The sequence below is a fragment of the Perognathus longimembris genome, chromosome 23 (genome assembly GCF_023159225.1).
Source record: "Perognathus longimembris pacificus isolate PPM17 chromosome 23, ASM2315922v1, whole genome shotgun sequence".
Classification (NCBI taxonomy): Eukaryota; Metazoa; Chordata; class Mammalia; order Rodentia; family Heteromyidae; genus Perognathus; species Perognathus longimembris.
The window spans coordinates 32586809-32612379 of record NC_063183.1 but is presented as its reverse complement, the minus strand read 5'-3'; the positions used below and the strand labels follow the sequence as shown (position 1 = coordinate 32612379).

At 42.1% G+C, this 25571-nt stretch overlaps 1 protein-coding gene and 1 non-coding gene across 3 annotated transcripts in view; one reads left to right on the top strand and one right to left on the bottom strand.

The window, feature by feature from the left end:
* Trnas-gcu lies at positions 1-82 on the bottom strand. The gene has a single exon. It is a non-coding gene; the product is annotated as a tRNA-Ser (tRNA).
* A 4904-nt stretch (positions 83-4986) lies between these two features.
* Positions 4987-25571, top strand: part of Knl1 (kinetochore scaffold 1) — a 38756-nt gene continuing 18171 nt past the window's right edge. Inside the window, exons 1-12 of one of the 2 annotated variants that reach the window (XM_048332438.1) lie at positions 4987-5249; positions 6702-6741; positions 8262-8321; positions 10410-10471; positions 12322-12374; positions 13582-13609; positions 15504-15541; positions 16453-16505; positions 17878-22095; positions 22814-22952; positions 23734-23801; positions 24867-24965. In XM_048332438.1, the coding sequence (XP_048188395.1) occupies positions 5215-5249; positions 6702-6741; positions 8262-8321; positions 10410-10471; positions 12322-12374; positions 13582-13609; positions 15504-15541; positions 16453-16505; positions 17878-22095; positions 22814-22952; positions 23734-23801; positions 24867-24965 (4893 nt within the window). In that variant the 5' untranslated portion in view covers positions 4987-5214. Of the gene's footprint in view, positions 5250-6701; positions 6742-8261; positions 8322-10409; positions 10472-12321; positions 12375-13574; positions 13610-15503; positions 15542-16452; positions 16506-17877; positions 22096-22813; positions 22953-23733; positions 23802-24866; positions 24966-25571 lie in introns of both variants that reach the window. The other variant, XM_048332437.1, reaches the window with a different exon arrangement.

The window sequence follows — 25571 nt, the reverse complement described above, 5'->3', positions numbered from 1 at the left end:
CGACGAGGATGGGATTCGAACCCACGCGTGCAGAGCACAATGGATTAGCAGTCCATCGCCTTAACCACTCGGCCACCTCGTCCCAGAAGCCTACTCGTTCCTGGCAGCTATAGGGAGTGACACCAGGGGGCTGTGACGCAACGCCGATGGGAGCCGCCATTTTGTACGGAAGCCAACGTGCGACGGCGCCGGCCGCCGACGAATCGGAAGAAGATGGCCGTTCCTACGGGGAGAGGAGGCCCCCCCCACCCACGGGAGAGGACCGGAGGAGTCCCCGCCGCAAGCCAGACAGACGCGAAAGCGATTACAACCGTCACGGGAGCGGGCACAGGGACACGCAGAGACGAGGCCGGCCTCGCGGGGGCGCCCGGGGGGCGGGGCCGGGGCGCCCGAGGGGCGGGGCCGGGGCGCCCGAGGGGCGGGGCCGGGGCGCCCGAGGGGCGGGGCCGGGGCGCCCGAGGGGCGGGGCCGGGGCGCCCGAGGGGCGGGGCCGGGGCGCCCGAGGGGCGGGGCCGGGGAGGAGGGCCCGCTGCGCATGCGCGCCCTCCGGGCGGTTAGATTTGAAAACTTTGCGGCGGCTTCGCGCGGCGCCCAGAGGTGACGTCTGCTCCGTGGTGCGCGCCGGCCCGGGGGCCCGGCGGGTAAGAGTGGGCCCCGGGGTCCGGGGTCCGGGGTCCGGGGCGGGGGGGGGGCGGTGTCTGCGCGCTCGGAGAGGCCCACGGTGGGAGGTGTGCGGGGGGCGGCGCCCCGGCAGCCGGACCGACCCCGTCCGGACCGGAGGCGCCCGCCGCTGCCCGCCGCAGCCCGGCCCCTTCCTCCCGGGAGCCCGGGCCAGCCCGCCGCCCCCGCCCTCCCTCCCTCCCTCCCTCCCTCCCACTTCGGCCCTGCCTGAGGAACCCGGGCGCCGCGGCTGTTCGGGGGTCGCGAGCCAGGTGACAGCGGGGTGTGTGTGTGTGGGGGGAGAGGGGGTCGCCCCGGGGTCGCCCCGTCCCGTCGTCCGCATCCCCGTGGCATCGGTTTCTCTCACCCCCGCGGGCCCACGGCCGCGGGCAGCCGCTCCCTTCATCCCCCTCCCCGTGTCCCGCGGCGGGGGCCCGGCGTGAAAGCGCCCTTTCCTTGCTGTTTATCGAATAGCTAGAATTCACAACGGAAAACAAACAAACAAACCAGAATTATTGGCCATCGTGACGATAGTTTCATTTGACATCAGCAGGATAAAGGATGAAGATGAACGCAGACATTCTAGGTACTAAGATGGAAACCGTGTGGATTGCACTGGACCAGGCGAAGCGCTCACCAAAGAATCCAGAAAGGGAGATAATTTAACATGTACAGATAAATGTCATAGAAGAATGTAAAGGGTTATCAGATACTCTGAAGAGGTGAGGTAGCACCGAAAGGAGTAGAGAGTAAGGTAGACCTCATGGAGGAGATGGTATTCCATTAGAGGCCATGGTTTATAGATAGAGCAGCTAGGGTGTAAGATTTTGGTAATTAACGTCTAGGTTCAAAGCCATATAATTTCTCCAGCCATGTGAGTGGCTGAAAATGTTTACAAGCTGACAAATAAACATATGTCCCCGTATTTAGAACACTTGGAGACTAGATAGCCGTTGGTGCCCAATGATATGGTAGTTCTTTGCAATAGAACTTTCTGTGCTGATCATAATGTTTCGTATCTGTGCATTGTCCAACACCGTATCCATGAATGAGCTCCTCAACTATGGCTATGGTCACCAAAGAATGTTAAGTTTTATTATATGTGTCCAAACACATAAATATATATGTATGTATATAAAGTGTTTGGAATGTTAATGATGTGTTTGAGGTACTAGGTATTTTCAGTGCATAATATAATGGTGTGATATTTCTTTCCAATAGAACTTTCTGTGATGATCATAATGTTTTATATCTGTGCACTGTCCAGTACCATATTCATGAGCTCCTGAAATGTTGCTACAGTCACCAAAGGATTGAGTTTTAAACTTCATTTTAATTAATGCAAAGAAATAGAGCAAATGGCTACTGTATTGGACAGCACGTATATTATTGGACATTGTGGAAAAATACTCATTCTAGATTCTGTTAGTGTAAAGTCAGGAGGGGGTCAAGTCAGGCTTTGCAAGCCAAAAAGCTACTGTCATGTTCCCTATTATGTATTCTTTATTTTGTTGTTGTTTGCAATAGCCTATTAAAAATGTAAAAATTGCCAGGTGCTGATAGTTCACGCCTGTAATCCTAACTACTCAAGAGGCTGAGATCTGAGGATTGCGATTTGAAGCTAGCCAGGGCAAGAAAGTCTGTGAGACTCATCTCCAGTGAACTCAGAAAAAGCCAGAAGTGGCATTTTGGCTCAATTGGTAGAGCCTTGAGCAGAGTGAAGCTCAGGGGCAGTGCCCTGAGTTCAAGCCCCAGGACTGGCACAGAAAAGAAAACAAGGTAAAAAGTGTTCCAGGGCTGACTTGGTCCAGTGGTGGTTGTCAGACCTCTGGATTATTCAGGTTGGTGGCTCCTAGCCTTCATTGGCTCCGTTGACACCCTTACACCAAAGCAAATACTTAAAAGTTTCATTTACTAAGTAGTAGGTCGAACTTAATGATTATTTAAGTTCTAATAACTTCATAGTCAGTTGGTAAATACAAGCATAAACTTAAGTAAAAGACAGTATATTTACTTTTTTTTTTCCCCTCAGTCCTAGGGCTTGAACTCAGGGCCTGAGCACTGTCCCTGGCTTCTTTTTGCTCAAGGCTAACATTCTACCCCTTCAGCCACAGCGCCACTTCTGGCTTTTTCTATATATGTGGTGCTGAGGAATCAAACCCAGGGCTTCATGTATGCTAGGCAAGCACTCTACCACTAGGTCATATTCCCAGACCCTATTTACTTTTTTCTTAATCCCAATTAGTAATTGATTGTGTGTGCCTCTGGAACATTGCACATACTTCTCAAACTTTGGAATCACCTTCAGTTCCTGTACCATTTTGGTTTTTTTTTAAAAAGGACTTGTTTATATTCATACCAATTGCCAAATATTTTGGTTCATAATGATGTTATTAAAATGAATGGAAGTGTCATTGTGGCTCAAGTGTAGAGCTTTAGCCTTGATCTCAGGGATAGCACCCCAGTCCAGAATTCAAGCCCCACTACTGACAAAAAATCAACAACCAAAAAAACAAACCCTAAAATGAATGGAATGCATATAAGTACTATTTTGAGCTAGTAGTTCACACAGTGCCTGAAAGATGTTGAGAGTGGCTATGTGTTTCAAAAACTTAACCATGGCAGCATTTTATAAATAAGGCTTAATGATAGTTGGGAGTCTCATTTCTTTTTTTTTTTTTTTTTTTGGCCAGTCCGGGGGTTAGACTCAGGGACTGAGCACTGTCCCTGGCTTCTTTTTGCTCAAGGCTAGTACTCTGCCACTTGAGCCACAGCACAACTTCTGGCCATTTTCTGCATGTGTGGTACTGGGGAATTGAACCCAGGGCCTCATGTATACGAGACAAGTACTCTTGCCACTGGGCCATAGCCCCAGCCCTGAGTCTCATTTCTTTTTTTTGCGGGGGGGGGGGACCGTACATTTATGTAATTGATAAAATATTAAGAGGGCAGAATTCATTAAACATTGAATCTCAGCAAATAGGGATAGGTTAAGTCTATAGATTGGGCAGGGATGATTCTGTCACTTTCAAAGAATGTTTAGGTGACCTTTAGTTGACAGTATTTAGTATTTTTGCATGTGAATGTTGAATATGGGTATTAAGTTTGAAAATATTCTCAAAGGAGACAAGTATGCAGGTTAGTAGTCATAAATGTAACTTTATTTTTACTTGTAGTTCTGGGGATTGAACCCATGGCTTCATGCATGCTAAACACTCTCTACCACCTAAATTTAAATAATAATTATTTTTAAATTACACATTCAGTGGGCTGGGGATATGCCCTAGTGGTAGAGTGCTCGCCTCCTCAACATGCAGCCCTGGGTTCGATTCCTCAGCACCACATATCTAGAAAAAAGCCAGAAGTGGCGCTGTGGCTCAAGTGCTAGCCTCGAGCAAAAAGAAGCCAGGGACAGTGCTCAGGCCCTGAGTCAAAGCCCCAGCACTGGCAAAAAATAAAAAAAATAGAAAAATAAAAAATATTACACATTCAGCAAATATTTGCTGAGCTTATTTTTACAAAGCACTGCTAAGGCTGTGGCAGTCAATATAAGACAGACCCGTCCTGTTTGGATTGTCTACTGTTGAGACAAGGGTAGTTTGAGAAGATAATAGGAATAATTAACTTGTATACCAGATTTTAAATTTAGCATTGGTTGTAATCTACAGAGGAGACGTATACAGTGCTACCAACAGTACTTTCTTTCCTTGCCAAAAGAAAATAGCAAATATAAATGCATTGTTTAGGAAAGATCCTTGTGTCCCTAGGAACAGCAAGGTTTGCTAATTCATGAGGAAGACAATGTAAAAGATGAAATACAAAACAAACTGACTTTGGTTTGAAGTTCAGATTTATTATGAAATAGTGTTCTCCAGTTGGCTTTTTTTATATGTGACAAAAGTATGTAAAATAAGATGTGTTTCTTTTAGGTGCCTATTTTTTTCTACTTGTTACTAAAAGTATGACCAACATTTGTAAGAGTTTATTAATGTTATGGTAGAAATGGTAATAATAATTGAGTCACAGTTTCTAATTACTTAGGAATGAGAATCTTCCAGGAGTTGGTTTTCTTGTAAGTTTTTTGTTCTTTTGTTTGTTTTCTATAGGTCACCAGGCAGGAACTGAGGGCCCGGCTGCTGTCCTTGAGCTCTTTTTGCTCAAGGCTAGCGCTGTACCACTTTGAGTCACAGTGCCACTTCCGTTTTTTTCTGGTGGGTCATTGGAGATGAGTCTCAGGCTTTCCTGCATAGGCTGGCTTCAAACCCTGATCCCTGGATCTCAGCCTCCCGAGTAGCTGGGATTATAGGAGTAAGCCACTGGTCCCAGCTTTCAGGATTATTAGTTACCACACAGAAGTTTAGGATTTCTTATACAGCCCATGTTTTAGAGGTCATAATGTGATGATTTTTTCATGGCTATTTTTGCCTTCTCTTGCAAAGTAACCCCAAAGGCATAACTGTATTCCTAATTGCTTCATAGATTGTGATTTCTCTTCCTTTTTCTTTACTATTTTTTGATATTGTGTATTTGTTACAGAAAAAGTTTTCTTCAAACATGGATGGAGTATCTTCAGCGGCTAATGAAGAAAAGTAAGTTCATTCAGCAAATAACAATGTTCTGCTCTCTTATTAGGGTGTGTTAGACCAGGCAGGAGCTCTTGGGGTCATTATAGTCTCCACACTACCTGGTGGCTTTCTTTGTCTTTTGTGTCAGTCCTGGGGCTTGAACTCAGGGCCTGAGTGTTGTCCTTGAGCTCCTTTTGCTCAGGTCTAATGCTCTACCACTTCCAGCTTTTTGTGGTTAATTGGAGCTAACAGTCTCAGGACTTTCCTGCCTGGGCTGGCTTTGAACCTCAATCCTCAGATCTCACCCTCCTCAGTAAGCTAGGATTACAGGTGTGAGCCACCAGCACCCTTCTCCCTTAGTTTTTTTTTTTTTTTTTTTTTTTTTTTTTGTGTGTGTGTGTGTGTGTTTGCTCGTGTTTGCTCAAAGCTTGCGTTCTAGCCCTCCAGTCATAGCCCCACTTACTGCTTTTTGGTAGTTAATTGGCAATAACCAATTCTGAAGCCTGGTCTGACTTCAAATCAATATCTTCAGATCTCAGCCTCCTCAGCAGCTAGGATTTCAGGCCTGAGCTACAGGTAACAACCGGCCACTATATCATCAATATCATCATCATTCTTATGATGATGGTGTAGTTGTACAAAGGGGTTATAATCCCATAAGTCAGGTTATGAGTACGAGGGTTCTTGGTCAGTGTCATCCCTTCCTTTGTCCTGCTCTATCTTCCCCTTCTATCATATCCTCAAGTTATATGGTTTATTTTTACATAGAGTACATTGAACATAATCATTTGCATTTGCTCACCCTCCTCATGTTCCTATGCTCCACCTAATATATCTTTTTGAGCAGCGCTTTTTTTTTTTTTTTTTTTTTTTTTGCCAGTCCTTGGACTCATGGCCTGAGCACTGTCCCTGGCTTCTTTTTGCTCAAGGCTGGCACTCTGCCACTTGAGCCACAGCTCCACTTGTGGCTTTTTCTATATATGTGGTGCTGAGGAATCGAACCCAGGGCTACATGTATGCGAGGCAAGCACTCTACCACTAGGCCCTATTCCCAGCCCTGTATCTTTTTGTTGTTGTTGTTGTGGGGCTTGCACTCAGGACCTGGGCACAGTCTGCAAAGTTTTTTGCTCAAGACTTATGCTCTACCATATGAGCTACAACTCCACATTTGCCTTTTTTTTTTTTTTTTTTTTTTTTGCTCAGACAGGGCCTGAGCACTGTCCCTGGCTTCTTTTTGCTCAAGGCTGGCACTCTGCCACTTGAGACACAGCGCCCCTTCTGGCTTTATGTCGTGCTGAGGAACCGAACCCAGGGCTTCGTGTATGAATTTTAAGTCTCATACTATAACTTGAATTTTTGTAGCCAGAGTGCTAAGTCAAAGTGATGGCATGTTTAAAAGCATGTGAGGAGTGGTGGGACGTGAGCTTCTGGAAATCAGTCTTTTACTTACCTATACGTAATTTCTCCTTTTTCCAGAGACAAGATGGAGAAACCTGTGAGAAGACGTCATTCCTCAGTAAGAAACTCTTAAACTAATAATTGGTATATTTTATTGACTATCTCTATGCTGCAGTAATTTTAACTGTGATGTTACCTTCCCATCCCCACTGGCTTCTTGTTCTTAGAATAAAAAAAATTTAACCTAATTGCGCAATTAATTAAAATTAATGCTCTACAAATTTTATTTTAATGAATTTTTATTAGTATGTATTATACAGAATAATAGGTTTCATTGTGACAGGTTTTTTTTTGTTTTGCCAGTCTTGGAGCTTGAACTCAGGGCCTGAGCACTGTCCCTGGCTTCTGTTTGCTCAAGGCTAGCACTCTGCCACTTGAGCCACAGCGCCACTTCTGGCCATTTTCTGTATATGTGGTGTTAGGGAATCCAACCCAGGGCTTCATGTATACGAGGCAAGCACTTTTGCCACTTGGCCATATTCCCAGCCCATTGTGACAGTTTTATGTTGCTAATTTAATGAATTTTATTTTACATAAATTACACGTGGCTTATTGCAAACGTTTAAAAATACATTTAAATATATATATATATATATATTTTTTTTTTTGCCAGTCCTGGGACTTGAACTCAGGGCCTGAGCACTGTCCCTGGCTTCCTTTTTTGCTCAAGGCTAGCACTCTGCCACTTGAGCCACAGCACCCATTCTGGCCATTTTCTGTATATGTGGTGCTGAGGAATCGAACCCAGGGCTTCATATATACTAGGCGACCACTTTACCACTAGGCCATTTTCCTGGCCCACATTTAAAATATTTTGCAGTTTAAAGATATATTTGCTGGACTGGCATAATGGCATACACGTGTAATCTCAGCTCTTAGGAGTCTGAGGCAAGAAAGTTTTAAGTGTAAGGCAGCCTTGGCTGTCGAATGATTCTCTGTCTCAACAGACAAATTTGCCAAGTCTTTTGACATGCACCTGTAATCAAGGCACAGAAATCCAACTCAAACTGATTAAACACAAAAGGTACATTGAGTTATAAAACTGAAAAGTCTGAAGATGGCTATAGGCGAAACTCACTGACCAGGGAATCCAACAGTGTTACCCTACTAGGATTTCCATTCTCTTTTTTTATTTTGATTGCTTCTCTTGTACTATTTTTGCTAGCAGGCAGACTCTCTCTCCTTGTGATTCCTTTGTACACCTTGCTCTTCTTACTTTCAGATATTCCAGCTCTATTTGGGGAATATCCATTTCCTCAAGGGAAAAAAATAGAGGACTCTGAATTGAATCATGGTGGTGCTTTGATCCTCTTAGGATTAAGTTCTCATTTCTGAGCCAATCATTACTAGAGCATATGAGATGAGCTTCTACAAAATAAAAATTTGGGATTGTGGACTGGGAAAAGAAATAGATAATTAAGTATTTAAACTTTTAACTTTTTACACGGAGCAATATAACTTTGAGGAGTTTAAGACATTGTTATGGAAATTTTAGCTGTTCACTTTGTTTATAACTGGAAATAAACAGGTTGTTAATAACAATTAATTTTCTTGATTAATTCTACCTATTACCTCTAGATTTTGAAACCTCCAAGGAGTCCTCTTCAGGATCTCAGAAGTGGGAATGAAATAGTTCAGGTTAGTGTCTCGTAGTGCAAATGCTTTATAGATTATAATTTTCCATGACTATTTTGTTACTTATTTTATTTACTAGCTTATCTTGTACCTTAGTTGTACAAGAGGGTTTTCATTGTGACGTTTCCATATGTACATGCAACGTATCACTATCAAACCCATGCCCTCTATTACTTTCCCTTGTCTTCATCTCCCTCTGTAAAACAATTTCAACATTATTCAATGTTCTGTTTACCCTCTATTAGCCCTCATAAATCCCATTCCCCAAAAAAGACTGAGTTACTTTTTTTTTTTTTGGTGGTTGTAGGTCTTGAACTTGGGTGAACTTGGGTCCTGGGCTGCTGTCCCAGGACAGCAAGGCTCAAGGCTAGTAGCACTCTACCACTTTGAGCTCCACTTCTGGCTTTTGAGTGGTTAATTGGAGATAAAGAGTTTCACGGTGACTTTTCTGGGACTTTTCTGCCCAGCCTTTGAACTGAACTCTTCAGATCTCAGCCTCCTGAGGATTACAGGTATTGAGCCACCAGCTCCTGGCTGATTTACTTTCTTCAGTGATATTTTTATTTTTATTTATTTATTTATTTTTGGCCAGTCCTGGGGCTTGGACTCAGGGCCTGAGCACTGTCCCTGGCTTCTTTTTGCTCAAGGCTAGCACTCTGCCACTTGAGCCACAGCGCCCCTTCTGGCCGTTTTCTGTATATGTGGTGCTGGGGAATCGAACCTAGGGCTTCATGTATGGGAGGCGAGCACTCTTGCCACTAGGCCGTATCCCCAGCCCCTGGAACCTCATTCTTATGTGTGACTTTTCATTGATTTTTTTTCAAATATACCAAAAATTATGTGGAAGAAATAATCTTATAGTGAGCCCAGTGCTGGTGTCTCGCACTCAGGAGGCTGAGGTCTGAGGATCACGGTTTGGTGCCAGCATGGGGAAGGAACATCTGTGAGACTGTATCTCCAAGTTAGCCACCAGAACACAGGAGGTGGAGTTCTGGCTCAAAGTGTTAGAGTACTAGCCTGGAGCTAAAAAGCTCAGGGCTAGTGCCCAGGCCCTGAGTTCAAGCCCCATGACTGACAGAAAAAGAAAAAAGATATTACATTGAATGCTCCTATATTCATCACCATAGTACTACAATTAATGTTTTATCATGGGTGCTTCATCAATCTACAGTTTTCTTTAATTCCTATTTGTCCTTCAACACCCAGCTTTGATACTATTTCTCAGAAAATCATCCCATAACCCTTTATTTCTGTCCATTTTTAATTGAGAAATCAGAAAGGTCAGAAACTTTTATCTTTTTTTTTTTTTTTGTATTACTGTATCTGATACATCACTGGCTTTTTTTTTTTTAGTTCATTGAGTCAATGCTTTTCTTTCTTTCTTTTTCTGCCAGTCACAGGGCTTGAACTCAAGGCTTAAGCACTGTTCCTCACTTCTTTTTGCTGTAGTCTAGCACTCTACCAGTTGAGCCACAGCACCATTTCTGGCTTTTTCTGTTTATGTGGTGCTGAGGAATCGAACCCAGGGATTTCTGCATGCTAGGCAAAGCACGCTACTACTAATCCACATCCCAAGCCCAGGTCAATGCATTTTTAATGATTTTGGAGACCCTATATTCTAAGTAATCACTCATTTTGGATCTCAAGTGATAGAGTGTTTGTATAACGTGTAAAGCCCCAATTTCAAAATCAAATGCTATAAAAGTAGACTTACTAGAATTATAAGTGTAACAAGATCAATGTAATCAGCAACAGTGTAATTAATTGTCACTGTAATGATCAACATATCTCTTATTTTGTCTCCAGTCTTTTTTGTTACATGTTTTTTGTGTTAGTATGCTTATTTCATCTCCCATTCAAAATTGTTCCTGTGAGGCCAGGGTTCCATAGCACTTAAAAAAAAAAGTCTGGAAAATCATATTCATGTTCATTAAGTTCGTAATGGGAATATTAATCTAATGGGAACATTGGGATATTTGAGGGGAATTGTAATTCTGAATAAGACCTGATCTCTGTCTGTCTCTCATACCCTGGAGACCTAATTCACAGCAGCTGCACTGAGAATCCAACCATACTGTTCTCTCCTTTTAGGAATCCAATACTTTGAGAAATAGGAAAAGCTCTCGTCGAGTCAGCTTTGCAGATACTATCAAGTAAGTTAAAGATGCAATGATAAAATGTTACAGGAAATGCTTTCTTTTTCTGTGTCAAATCAAATATTTTGATACTGATATGAATAATCTGTTTTAAGTAAACATAAACATTAGAGAATTATTATTTAAATGATTCTTATTCAAATGTGTTTAAACAGAAAGAGTATGCCCCCACATCTGTTCCTACTGTTATTTAACATCATGTTGGAGATTTTATTTTGTTATTTATTTATTTTTTTGTTAGTCATGGGGCTTGAACTCATGGCCTGGGCACTGTCCCTGAGCTTTTTCATTCAAGACTAGTGCTCTACCACTTTGAGCCACAGCACCACTTTTGTATTGGAGATTTTAATCAACAAAACTAGAAAAAGAAATTAGGGAAATAAAAGTTAGACATATGGGGTTAAATCTATTACCTATTTCCTATTAAATGCATACCCCTGTCAGTTGGTTTGTTTTGTTTAGCAGGACTAGGGTTTGAACTTAGGGCCTCATGCTTGTTTAGTAGGTACTCTACCACTTGAGCCATGCCTAAGCTTTCTTTTGCATTTTGGAGATGGAGTTTAGAGAATTTTTCTACGTGAGCTGGCCTCAAATTGCTATCTTCCAGACCATAGCCTCCTGAGTAACTAACAAACATGGAGCCTGGCTTCTCCTTTCAGTTTTGTCTTCATTCTACAATGGCTATAATTTTTTTTCTTCTGTTTCTTTCTTAACTTACCTATGTGTTTCATTTCTTGCTATCTTATAATTTCTTCCTTGAAGTCTTATGTTTCTGCTTTCTTTTTCTTTTTGTCCATTGTGGGATTTGAACTCAGGGCTTGGGTGCTGTTCCTGAGCTTTTTCACTGAAAGCTAGCACTCTACCACTTTGAACCCACAGCTCCACTTCTGGTTTTCTAGTGATTAATTGGAGATAAGTCTCACAAATTTTCCTGTATGGGCTAGCTTCAAACCTTGATCCTCAGATCTCAGCCTCCAGATTATAGGTGCGAGCCACCAGCCACCTGGCTGCTTTGTTTTCTTCAGAGAGGTAAATTGCTTTCTTTTTCTTGTTGTTGTTTGTGCCTGCAGTAGGGCTTGAACTCAGAGCCAGAACACTCCTGTGGGCCCCCCCCCCCTTTGTTTTTCCAGTTCTGGGGTTTGAACTCAGCCTGCGCACTGTCCCTGAGCTGCTTTTGCTCAAGGCTAGCTCTCCCCCACTTGAGCCACCGCGCCACTTCTGGCTTTTTCTGTGTTTGATACTGAGGAATAGAACCCAGGGCTTCATGCATCCTAGGCAAGCACTTGACCACTAAGCCACACTCCCAGCCCCCTTCCCATCATTTTTGTGTTTATTTTTTCAAAGGGAAGAGGATTTATCTTGACTCATGGTTGGAGGTTGCAGTCCATGCGGTCTGGTCCCATTGTTTCTGGGCCTGGGTTGAGGCACAGCATCACAGCAGAAGGGTGTAGAACAGGCAACCAGGAAGCAGAGAGTAAGGACTCTGCTTTTTCTTACTATATTTGCTCAAGGCTAGTGATAAAGTACTTGAGCCACATCTCCATTTCTGGCTTTTTGGTAGTTAATTGGAGGTACTTGAGCCACATCTCCATTTCTGGCTTTTTGGTAGTTAATTGGAGGTTAGGCTCTTGGATTTATGTGACCAGGCTGGTTTCAAACTGTCATCCTTAGCTTTCAGCCTCCTGAGTAGCTAGGATTACAGGTGTGAGCCACTGGTGCCTGGCCCAGCTTTTTCTGCTAAGGTTTGCCTTTTATTACCTATCTTAACCTGTCCAAAAGCAGTTATGCATGAAGACCAAAAAATTGTAATTAAAAATTGAAGATTTTCAACAATCTTTGTTTTTTAGGGTATTCCAGACCGAGTCTCATATGAAAACAGTGAGAAAGTCAGAAATTGCAGGTAAATATAATATTCAAGTTCCCGGTAATCTGTTTCCTTAACACTTTATTGTGGGTTCCAACCAGAAAAATGATATGATGTGTTTATCTGCCTAATTTTTTTTATTTTATTTTATTTATTTATTTATTTATTTTGGCCAGTCCTGGGGCTTGGACTCAGGGCCTGAGCACTGTCCTTGGCTTCTCTTTGCTCAAGGCTAGCACTCTGCCACTTGAGCCACAGCGCCACTTCTGGCCGTTTTCTGTATATGTGGTGCTGGGGAATTGAACCCAGGGCCTCATGTATACAAGGCAAGCACTCTTGCCACTAGGCCATATCCCCAGCCCCTTTATTTTATTTTTTTGCCAGTCCTGGGGCTTGGACTCAGGGCCTGAGCACTGTCCCTGGCTTCTTTTTTCTCAAGGCTAGCACTCTGCCACTTGAGCCACAGTGCCACTTCTGGCCTTTTCTGTTTATGTGGGCTGAGGAATTTGAACCCATACGTGCAAGGCGAGTACTGTACCTCTAAGCCATATTTCCAGCCCAGCAAATAGGTTCTTGAGAATCCATTTCAACCAATAGTTGGCTATTATGGTGCATACTGTCAGCTCATGGTCATTGTCAAGCAGAAATGGCAGGATCACTGTCCAGGACAGTGTTTAGTCAGGACATACAGTAAGTTCCTATTGGTTGTTGAGAGCACCTGCCTAGCAAGCAAAAAGCCCCGAGTTTATTCTTCAATTGAACTACACTTAGAATACTAGTTACTTCTGGGGCCGAGGCAGGAGGTCTCAAGTTCAAGGCCAGCCTTGGCAACACAGTAGAAACCTATCGCCCCTCATCACCCTCCTCCCCACACACAAAAAGAAACTACACCTGAGTCATTTTTTTTCTTTTACACCTGAGTCTTGAGTCACTTTTTTTTTTAAATCTTGTTATTAATAGTCTTTTTTTTTTTTTTGGCCAGTCCTGGGCCTTGGACTCAGGGCCTGAGCACTGTCCCTGGCTTCTTCCCGCTCAAGGCTAGCACTCTGCCACTTGAGCCACAGCGCCCCTTCCGGCGGTTTTCTGTATATGTGGTGCTGGGGAATCGAACCTAGGGCCTCATGTATCCGAGGCAGGCACTCTTGCCACTAGGCTATATCCCCAGCCCTTATTAATAGTCTTTATGTAGTTTCTAGTACTATTCAATGTGTCCTTTAACAACTTTCTTTATTTTTCGATACAGAAGCAGGAGAAAATGTTCTACCTATACAGTAAGTAAGGAACATAATTCAAATTTGAAAGTTGTTTATTTAAAGCTGAAGTCATAGCTTAAGTGGTACTTGTCTAGCATAAACAAAGCTATGAATCCAATTCCCAGTATTCCACCACCTCCCCCCCCCAAAAAAAAAAAAAGGTTGTTCCTGGTAATCTTTTAAAGTTAATGTTCTTTGTTGCTGTTGATCATGAGGCTTGAACTCAGCCTGGGCATTCTCCCTGAGCTCTTTTGCTCAAGGCCAGCACTCTACCACTTTGAACCACAGTGCCACTTCCGTTTTTTGGTGGTTAATTAGAGATAAGAGTCTCATAGGCTTTCATACATGGGCTGGCTTCTGACCTTGATGCTCAGAGCTCAGCCTCTTGAACAGCTAGGATTATAGGTGTGAGCCACCTGCACCCAGCTTAATATTATTTTGTTTCTTATTTTTGTATCTCTTTTGTGAAATACTTAATTGAAGGAATAAGTTCTTTGTGGAATTTAGCATGTATATTGTTACAGCCAATAAATATGTATATTATACAGTTTATAATTTTAATAGTGCTAAAACACTATGCTTCATATATCAGTTCTTTTTTTCCTCTCTTGTTTTTGTTGGCCAGTCCTGGGGCATGGAACTCAAGGCCTGGGCACTGTCCCTGAGCTTGTTTTGCTCATGGCTAGCACTTTACCGTTTGATCCACAACACCACTTTAGCCTTTTCTGTGTATGTGGTACTGAAGAATCAAACTCAGAGCCTCATGCTTGCTAGGCAAGCACTCTGCCACTAAGCCACATTCTCAATCTATCCTTTTCTGCTTTTTATTAGCATATATTAATCTTATAGAGTAGTTTCATTGTGATAATTGCCATACATGCTGTATGCATGTATGTATATGTATATGCACATGTGCATGTGCGGTGCGCTTTGATCAGCTTCATCCCCTAGATTACTTACCCTTCTGTCCCCCCCTTGAATATAGGTTTTTATTTTTTTTCTTTTGTTGGTCCTGGGGCTTGAACTCTGGGTCTGAGTGCTTTCCCTGAGCTCTTTTGCTCAAGATTAGCACTCTACCACTTGAGCCACAGCACCGTTTCAGGCTTTTTTGGTAGTTAATTGGAGATAAGAGTCTCACAAGCTTTACTGCCCAGCCTGGCTTCAAATCATGATCCTTATGTCTCAACCTTTTTTTTTTTTGCCAGTCCTGGGCCTTGGACTCAGGGCCTGAGCACTGTCCCTGGCTTCTTCCCGCTCAAGGCTAGCACTCTGCCACTTGAGCCACAGCGCCGCTTCTGGCCGTTTTCTGTATATGTGGTGCTGGGGAATCGAACCTAGGGCCTCGTGTATCCGAGGCAGGCACTCCTGCCACTAGGCTATATCCCCAGCCCCTGTCTCAACCTTTTTAATAACTAGGATTATAAGCAGGAACCACTGGTGCATGACTTAGATTCTTAAAATAATATATTAGTTTGAAACAAGAAATAGCACATTTTTTCATATAATTATTTGTTTTTGTAATACTGATATAACGAGTGTTTTATCCAAATGCTTGGGAGAAGAAGTGTTTTAGACTTTATAGTTTTTCAGATTCTGAGATATTTGTATAGACGTAACTGGCTGAGCACCTAATGTAGAAAATCCAAAATGCTCTAAAATGTAAGGCTTTCTGGGTACCACACTCCAAAAGGTCCAGATTTCAAGTGAGGGATGCAGAATATCTATGTACAAGAGTAATTTTTTTAATAAGTGAAAAAATGCTTGGTTCATTTTTCTTGAGGTAGTCTTTTCTTAAAGGAGTCTATAAATTTTACTCATTCTATGGACATCTTTTATCTTCCCTAGTCTAAGTTTCTGTGATTCTTGATAATTGTTTGGAATACAGATTATAAAAATGCCTTTTAATTTTTAGGAATAGGAATTCAGATGACAAATATTGTGAGATTACTGGTGAGTACAACCAGAATACTTTTTTTCTTTCTTTTTCTTTTCTTTGTTGGTCATGGGGCTTGAACTCTGGGCCTGGGGGTTGTACTTGATGAGCTCTTCAGCTCAAGGCTAGTTCTCTACTACTTAATCCACAGTGCCACTTCCAATTTTCTGGTGGTTGATTGGAGATCAGAGTTCCTTTCCTGCCTGGGCTGGCTGTGAACCACGATCCTCAGACCTGAACCTCCTGAGTAGCTAGTACAGGTGTGATCCACCAACCAAGCCAGAATAATTTTCCTATAGATTTCTTGATAAATATCATGAGTCGGAACCATGCAAAAATAAAGAGCTTTCTTCATACACGTTTTTTCTTTAAAATTTCATGGATATACTGTTTTCTCTACTGTCATTCCTGTTTTCTCTTTCTTAGACTTCTACTTATTCAGTTATTTATTTAACTGAAGCATCAAAGAATCCTTTGAAAGCCAAGCACTGGTGGCTCCAGCTGCCTGTAATCCTAACTCAGGAGGCTGAAATCTGAGGAGTGATTTGAAGCCAGCCTGGGCAGAAAAGTCTTTGAGATTCTTATCTCCAGTAAACTACAGAAAAGGCATGAAGTGGCACTATAGCTCAAGTGATAAAGCTCTGCCTGAGCAAAAGAGGCTTAGGACCTCACATAGGCCCTTGGTTTAAGCTCCAGGACAGGCAAAAAAACAATCATTTTGAACTCCTCCTTCCTTCCCATACCCATTAGCCCTTACTTTCTGTCTATTGTAACCTAAATACCTTGCAAGTCTGTTACTTAACCTCTTATTATTTCTACTTTGGCTCAAGTCCTCACTATTTTAACTTAGGCTACTATTACATTTAATATTTGTATCCTTCTAATTCATTTAATATATTTTCTTTCTACATTCTTTTTTTCTCAATAGGTATGAACACATTGCTTTGTGCTCCCATTCAGACTCAAATGCAACAAAGAGAGGTATGATTTCATGCCAGTGTCTTCATATTTTCATTTTTCTCCACAGTCCAAAAATTCAAGTTCGTTGTGGTGCTGTGGCTCTTTCAGCTCTTGAGCTGAAAAGCTCAGGGACAGTGCCCAGACCTAGAGTTCAAGCCCTGTGACCGACCAAAGGAAAAAAAAATTCAACTTCCCTGTCTAGCATGATTTAGGGACATGTACCAAAATTAAGTGGCATAGAGTAGGATACTAGAACTTCACAAATTTTAATGACTATGAATGAGAATCATCTCAGATTTTCATTATACTTCAACCCAGGGTGGGAATGTGGCCTAGTGGTAGAGTGCTTGCCTAGCATGCATGAAGCCCTAGGTTCAATTCCTTAGTACCACATAAATAGAAAAAGCCAGACGTGTCACTATGGCTCAAGTGGTAAAGTACTAGCCTTGAGCAAAACTCATAGATAGTGCCCAGACCCTGAGTTCAAGCCCCAGGACTGGCACAAAAAAGCAACAACAACAACAATAAATAAACCACAAAAACAACATACACAAAGGCCCGGTGCTACTGAGGAGGCTGAGGTCTGAGGATCATAGTTGAAAGCCAGCCTGGGCAGGAAAGTCCATGCAACTCTTATCTTCAGTTAATCATCAGAAAACCAGAAATGGAGCTGTGGCTAGCATTGAGTGAAAACCTTAGGGACAGTGCCCAGGCCCTGAGTTCAAACCCCATGGCCAATTAAAAAAAGAACCCCAAAACCATATACACATCTTATTTTGAATATGCAGGAATTAGACTACTTCCTTACAAATAAAACTACCATGGCACAAATACACAAATTCTATTATAAATTAGCCATCATATACTCATACCTTTCTACTACTTGAGCCACTGTGACACTTCCGGTAAGAGTCTGACGGGCTTTCCTGCCCTTGTTGGCTTTGAACGGCAACCCTCAGATCTCAGCCTCCTGAGTAGCCAGGAGGACAGGACAGGCGTCAGCCACCGGCACCTGGTACAGTGCCAAATTTTTTATTAAAGAAACATAGTCATATTTGAGATGTGATAATAACTATTTTCTCTTCTTTGTAAATTTTTTTTTTTTTTTTTGCCATAAAAGAACTTACATTAGGGGCTGGGAATATGGCCTAGTGGTAGAGTGCTTGCCTTGTATACATGAAGCTCTGGGTTCGATTCCTCAGCACCACATATATAGAAAAAGCCGGAAGTGGCACTGTGGCTCAAGTGAGAGTGCTAGCCTTGAGCAAAAAGAAGCCAGGGACAGTGCTCAGGCCCTGAGTCCAAGGCCCAGGACTGGCAAAAAAAAAAAAAAAAAAAAAAAAAAAAAAAAACTTACATTAGGTCTGATCTCTTATATTTCCTTGCATTACAGTTTTCAGTTATAGATCCCAGCCATGAAAACAAAAACGCTAAGGACCAGACAGTCATCTTTTCCGATGAAAATCAAATGGATCTGACGGCAAGTCACACCGTGATGATTACCGAAGGCCTTTTAGATTGTACCAAAAGTAAAAATTCCACCAAGATAGATACTGCATCCTTCCTGACTAAACTAAAGTGCCACAAAGATAATGTGAGAATGAAAAAAGAATTAAAAATTCCCATGGATCAACACTCCACTCAAGAAAAAAAAATAAATTCCAGTGACTTGATACAAAGATTGAAAACACGAAAGAATAATGCTTGTCCTGCAAGCCCTGATAAAGAAAATTTTGAAATACCTGTTTATTCCAAACAATCAAATAGTGCCTCTTCTATTCATCAAATGCATGCATCTCTCAATGTAAATGATAACAGTATTAATATTACTAGAATCTTCAGAGAACAAGATGATGGAATGGATTTCACCCAGTGCCATACAGCCAATATTCATACTTTATTTCCCCCATCCAGTGAGGCCAACTTAGTGGGATTCAAGCAGGACATTACAACTTATGAAAATGACTGTATGGACCTGACATCTAATTATACCCTGCAGGTTTTACCCTCAGCAAGTAATTTATCCAAAATGGAAACTCAAACTCACAATATCACAAAGGATGTTGAAGCAGTTGGCGGAACTGAGACTGCAGAAAAGTCAGCAGTCCGTAAGACTAAACAAAATTCTACTTTTCAAGACTCTTCCCTAAACCCTCAACATAAAACACATTGTAGTCCCATTATAGAGTCAGAAACTCCCGCAGTCACAGGGACTTCTAATCAACATGCCAAAACAATGGCCATGAACTCAGAATCTGTATGTTGTAGTCCAGCTGTTGTTGAAGGTTATAAGACTTTTTTTTATTCTAGTTGTAATGATGCCATGGAACTGACCAAGTGTCTCTCAAGCATGAGAGAGGAGAAAAGTCTGCTGGAGCCTGCTGGTAATTATTCTCAAGGACATGATGCCAACTCTGTTCTTGCAGAGAAAACATTTTATTCAGGAGAGGATGGTATGGACATTACCAAGAGTCACACAGTTGTAATCGATAATCAGATTTTTAAGCAAGATAAAACAGATGTGCCTGTCACATCTGCACCAATAGCTGAGGAAGCAGTGATTCTCCAAAATCATACAAATGTGGCAGAAGATGTGGAAAGGAATGTAAATTGTCAGCCACTTCCTCAAGTATCTAAGGCAAGATTACAACATAGCCTGACAAATTCTTTATCTCTTCATTTGACTGACAAAAAGACTCCACTCTTAGAAGAGGTAGATAGGGATTTGACTGAAAGTCACACAACTAACTTAAGTCAAGCTCCTCTTGCATCTTACATCCCAGCACCAGAGAGTATCACTAAATCTTATTCTTGTAACAAAAGTCCTCCAGATAAATGGGGGAAAATGTTAAAAAATATCCAACCATCCGAACAACCAAACCTGATACCTGAAAATAACCTAAATGGTATTCAGGTCAAAGAAAAACGTCAGATTTTGAAGGTTTCACCTTATCTTCCTAGTGATTCTCTCCTGACAGCTGATTATTTGAACTGTAATGTAGCCTACTCTGGTACAGGTCTGGATAAACAAGTAGCACTAAGAAATAATGGAAATACCGTTTCAAGGGAGCAGCCTTCATTTTCTCCCAGAAAGTCATTTTTGTCATCTGATTGCCCATCTGGACACTCTGCCATGAAAAATTGCAATACTGGTGTGAGTAGTCACATAGCAAAATCTGTACCAGGCCAGAGTTCTAAAGTACCTGAGTTGCTGAGGAGAGATTTAGATGACCCCACACATGTCTCTTATCATGACAAGGCAGTTATTGGTTCAGAGGAGGAGCAGACTATGGATCTAACCAGGAGCCACACTGTTGTCATTAAATTTGCTCCTTCTGAAGTACAGGACCTTAGTAGGAGTACTTTAGAACAGAGCAACGGCCAGGTCACAACAGTAAACAGACCCATAGCTGCAAAAGGAAAAAGCCGCGGCAAAAGTCCTATAGAAAAAACCGGAGTGTTTTTACCTAATGATACCTTTGGTGTGTTAGAGGACAAAAGTGTACAGAAACCTGAATTTCTGATGGCAAAGCAAAATATCAAAGTTTGTGGAAGGACAAACGTAAACGTTAGTAAACTAAAAATTGATAAGACTATTGTGTTTTCAGAGGGTGTGGAAAATGATATGGAGATCACCAAGGGTTGTACAGTTGATATAAGCCATAGGTCTTTATTAGATAAGTGTGACTCCAATTTGATGCCTGTGGCAGGAACTTCTAAAACTATTTTGTATGCTTGTGGGCAGGATGAAATGGAAATCACCACAAGTCACACTGTTGCCTTAGAATGTGAAAGGGTCTCATCAAATGAAAAAATGATTAGACCTGTGGAAAAGACCACAATATTTGTAGAGAATCACGACGAGCTAGAGATGACCAAGTCCCACACTGTTTTCATTGACTACCATGCAGAGGAGAAGACTTTACCTCCAGACAGGCCCAAGTTTGGACTACCCAAAAGGAAAAGTCTGGGAATTGCAGGAGTGACATCTCTTGCTGAAAAGAATGTTTTCTGCTTAGAAAATGGTGACAGCAACCATCCGGCAGCAAAGAAAGGTAGGCAGCTAGCAGACCCAGAAGAGTACTCTCGTCACCATCCTGGAGGGGAATGTGGGACATTAATGCCTGAGGATGACCTGGAAGTGTCTAAATTAACCAGTTGGAAAAATGTGAAAGATGTACAAAAGCCTGGATTTCCAAATGAATTTCAGTCAGGCAAAACTCAGAGAAGAAAAAGCCTTAGGTTAAAAAATGATCACACCATTGCCTTTTCAGAGGATGATAAAAATGATACGGTTATCACCCAGAGCTCTAGGGCAGAAATAAACAACAGAGGCACCCTGGATGGTAGAGAGGACTCTAATTGGATGCCTTTGCCAGGAACTTCTAAAACTATTTGGTATGCTTGTGGGCAAGATGAAATGGAAATCACTACAAGTCACACTGCTGCCTTAGAATGTGAAAGGGTCTCTTCTAATGAAAGAATTATTAGACCTATGGAAAAGACCACAATGTTTGCAGATAATCAGGACGATCTGGAAGTTACCAAGTCCCATACTGTTTTCATTGACTGTCAAGCCACAGAGAAAACACTTCCAGAATACCCTGCATTTGGAATAGCAAGTGAAGAAAACAGTACTGAGGATAATAGCTGCGTTCAAGAAATCACTAAAAAACAAGAGCTGGCTGAGCAAAAGCCTCAGATGAAAACCTTTATCCCTCCTCAAAGTGAAATGGAATTTGCCAAGTTCCCCAGAGCTGATAGCGATGAGGTGGTCATGGGGAAAATTGCAGACCAGGCCTACGGAGTAAAAGGAGCCCAAGTTGAAAGCTGTCATATAGATAGTACAGATAGAATACATGTGGATTTTACAAGTGGCCCAGGAGCTGTTGTTTGTGGACCCAGTGATAATTGGAAACAAGGTCTGAAAAATTTGCATGGGAAAACTGAAGGATTTGTAGATCTCCAAACTGTTCAGGTGCCATCTACTCCAGAACAAGTACTTGAATTAGGAAATACAGGATACAATAATAAGAGTATGGTACAAAGTAAGGAAATAGATAACATTATCTCCAATGATGCTGAAGATAATAGAAATGAAGAAAAGAAATCTCTTAATGGACCTGAAAGTATGTCTGTGCCATTAAAGACAGCTGGTAGAGATAAAATGAGGAGATGTTCTTTGGGAATCTTTTTGCCCAGATTGCCAAACAAGAGAAATTGTAGTGTCACCGGTATAGATGACCCTGAGCAGATTCCAGCAGAGTCAACTGATTTAAATCGCTTAGAAATTCTGCCAGTCTCTACCAAGGATTTAGGTACTGCGTCTGTTGCATCTAAAATGAACCTAAGTCCATCTCAGTATATAAATGAGGAAAATCTCCCTATATATCCTGGTGAGATTAACTCCTCAGACTCTATTAGCATAGAGATTGAAGAAAATACTTTGATTGAAACTGACCAAAAAGCAACTTTACCATCTGACAACAGAATGGAGGAAACCGATATTAGCCACAAAAGAACCTGGGTACAAGAAGGAGATGCTGTTGCAAATGAGAAAAAAATCAGAAAACACGACATTATGCTGGGGGATACTACACAGGATCAGGAGGTAAGCTGCTGGGGGTTTTTTGTTTTCTTTTTTCTTTTTTGTCTGAGACGGATTCAAACTTGGTACTTGAAGCTTTTGCTCATTGGTTCATGCTCTACTAACTAACCATACTTCCAACTGCAGATTGCTCGGTCTTGAGGAAAGGAATGTATTTCAGCTTTGTTTTTTTTTCTTGTGGCAATACTGGGGCTTGCACTTTTTTCCTCAGGGCTAACACTCGAGGCCAAGACTTGAGCCACAGCCGCCTTGCCAGCGTTTTGCTGGCTAATTGGAGATGAGGGGCGGGGCCTCATTTCTACCCAGTCTTGGCTCTGAATTTTGATCCTCATTTCTCAACCGCCCGAGTGGTTAGGGTTATAGGCATGGGCCACTGGTAGCCAGCTTCTGGCATGTCTTGACTGGCACATTGGAGGATGGTTTTGCTTCTCTCCTGACCTTTGATACTCAGTTCATCGTGACAGTAAGGTGGTTTTTTTTTTTTTCCTGTTGGCAACCGAGACATTAACCCAGGCTGAGATAACCCCTGGGTACCTCCAGTGAATGAGACAGTGGAGAGGGTACTCTCCTCAGGCTGCTTCCTGTCCTGGGCCCTCTGAGACATCCTCATAGATAAATTGTATGTTTGACGTAGTGTTTTTGTGGGTGTTAACAAACAACCATCACGAGTACACAGTATCATGACTTGATTATTTTAACAGTGTTTCTCTACCAATTTTAGGCTTTTGACTCCCACACTGAAGAGGACATAGATAAGCATGTTAACAGTGTTCTGGCAAAAAGCCCAAGCAGGACCCCGTCTAGCTGCAGCAGCTCTCTGGATTCAGTCAAGGCGGATGGGACCTCTCTGGACTTCAGCAGTAAGATTTTTATGAAGTCTAATAGCAGTTATCTGAATTCTTTTTTTTTTTTTTTTTGGCCAGTCCTGGGCTTGGACTCAGGGCCTGAGCACTGTCCCTGGCTTCTTTTTGCTCAAGGCTAGCACTCTGCCACTTGAGCCACAGCGCCACTTCTGGCTGTTTTCTATATATGTGGTGCTGGGGAATCGAACCCAGGGCTTCAGGTATACGAGGCAAGCACCGTTGCCACTAGGCCATATTCCCAGCCCCCTTAATTCTTTTTTTTTTTTTTTTTTTTGGCCAGTCCTGGGCCTTGGACTCAGGGCCTGAGCACTGTCCCTGGCTTCTTCCCGCTCAAGGCTAGCACTCTGCCACTTGAGCCACAGCGCCGCTTCTGGCGGTTTTCTGTATATGTGGTGCTGGGGAATCAAACCTAGGGCCTCGTGTATCCGAGGCAGGCACTCTTGCCACTAGGCTATATCCCCAGCCCCCCTTAATTCTTGACTAATAATAAATGCGTTTTTGTTTAGAAAATATCCGAGTGTTATATCAGCCTAATCCATAGTCATTTTAATGAATTGAGAAATGTTTTACTATAGAGAAATAGAATGTTTTGGTTGTTCAGAAACTTGTAATCAGTGGAGAAACACTGAATGATGTGCTAAAACTGTAATCAACTTGTCTTGCTAAATGACTATCTTCCCGAAACATCATGAGCAACACACAAATCTGAAAGATAAGAAAAATCAAGCTAACAATTGGGTTTTGACATGTTTTTCACATGAATTTGCTTTACTTTTAGCAAACCGCAACAGTCAAATGGAATCACAATTTCTCAGTGACACTATTTGTGAAGAGAGCTTGAGGGAGGTATGTGAAAAGTATTCATCACTTTTAATGCACTAATTTTCTTGGCTGTTATTTATCAGTGGGGAAAGTGGTAAGGGAAACTATGGGCTCCAGCTGGATGGTTCAAAGGGCAAGGCTGAAGAAGAGACAACCATTGCCCCATTTAATTTTTAAAAATACGTAAAGTATTTCATATGCAGAAGAATAATTTTCTTTATTAAGGATTCAGCATAGCAGTTTTTTTTTTTCTGGTCCCAGAGCTTCTGGTGCCCAGTGCCTGGGCACTGTTGGGGGATCCTTATGCTCAAGGCCAGCACTTTAACCACTTGAGCTTCAGTGCTACTTTGGATTTTTTTTTTTTTTTTTTTTTTTTTTTTTTTTGGCCAGTCCTGGGCCTTGGACTCAGGGCCTGAGCACTGTCCCTGGCTTCTTTTTGCTCAAGGGCCTGGGCGCTGTCCCTGAGCTTTTCAGCTCAAGGCTAGCGCTCTAGCTAGTTAATTAGAGATAAGAGACGCACAGACTTTCCTGCCTAGCCTGGCTTTGAACCCTGGTCCTCAAATCTCAGTCTCCTGAGTAGCTAGGATGACAGGTGTGAGCCACCGGCGCCCAGCTTCCATCTCGTTTCTTAGGTAACCACTAATGCAGTCATATGAGCCCCAACTTTATGACCTCTTCTAATCCTGGTTACCTCCCCAAAGGCTCTACCTCCAAATGACTTCCAAGATTAAGATTCAACGTGAGTCTTGGATGAGACGAAGAGCCAGACCATAGCAAATGGAAACAAATAATAAAAGACATGTTTTAAGTTTTGTAAACTTCATGACTGAAAAACCTTAGAAACGAATCCTAGAGGTAGGCATGGTGTCACATAAAGTCCAGGGCCAGTTTGGGCTGCATGGGGAGCGTCCTGTCTCAGTTAAGATAATATTAATACTCTTGGATAAAATCTGCTCATGTGTGATCTCATTCCCCAATATTTGCATAAGTATGTGAAAATTAGTTTGAACTATTTAGAAACAAATGAGGGTTATACTCAAAGTACACTTATCTTGAATGCTTCAATCAATGCATTTTTTCTTTTCTTAGAAACTCAAAGATGGGAGCATTACCATAAGGGATTTCTTCATACTTCTTCAGGTCCACATTGTGATCCAGAAGCCCCGGAAGAGCAATCTCCCAGCCAGAGTAAGAGCAGCTTTTGGGAAAAATGGTTATCCAAGTTAAAATATAGTTACTTCGTTAAACTACATGAAAGCAAGTATTTACTGAAAAGTAAAACAAAAGAAAGTAAAAACAAAAGAATCAGGTGCTGGCGGCTTATGGCTGTTATCCTAGGTACTCATGAGGCTGAGATCTGAAGACTGTAGCTAGCCAGGGCAGGAAAGTCTATGAGACTCTTATCTCCAGTTTAACTCCAAAATCTGAAGTAGAGGTGTGGCTCAAGTGTAAAGTGCCAGCTTGAGCAAAATAACTCAGGAACAGCAGCACCCTGGCCTGATTTCAAGCCCCTGGAAAGGCACCGGAAAAAAAAAAGGAAAAATAAAAAAAATAAAAAGGAAGTCATTTTCCCCTTAGGATATTTTTTTTTCTTTAGTAGGTAAATTTGTACTTAGCATTAAGAAAAAGGCAAAAATTGAAAAGGCAAAAATTTAACATTTCCTATTCCTTGTCATCTTTTTAATACTTTTTCCTCATTAAAAAAAAAAATTCCGGGGCTGGGGATATAGCCTAGTGGCAAGAGTGCCTGTCTTGGATACACGAGGCCCTAGGTTCGATTCCCCAGCACCACAT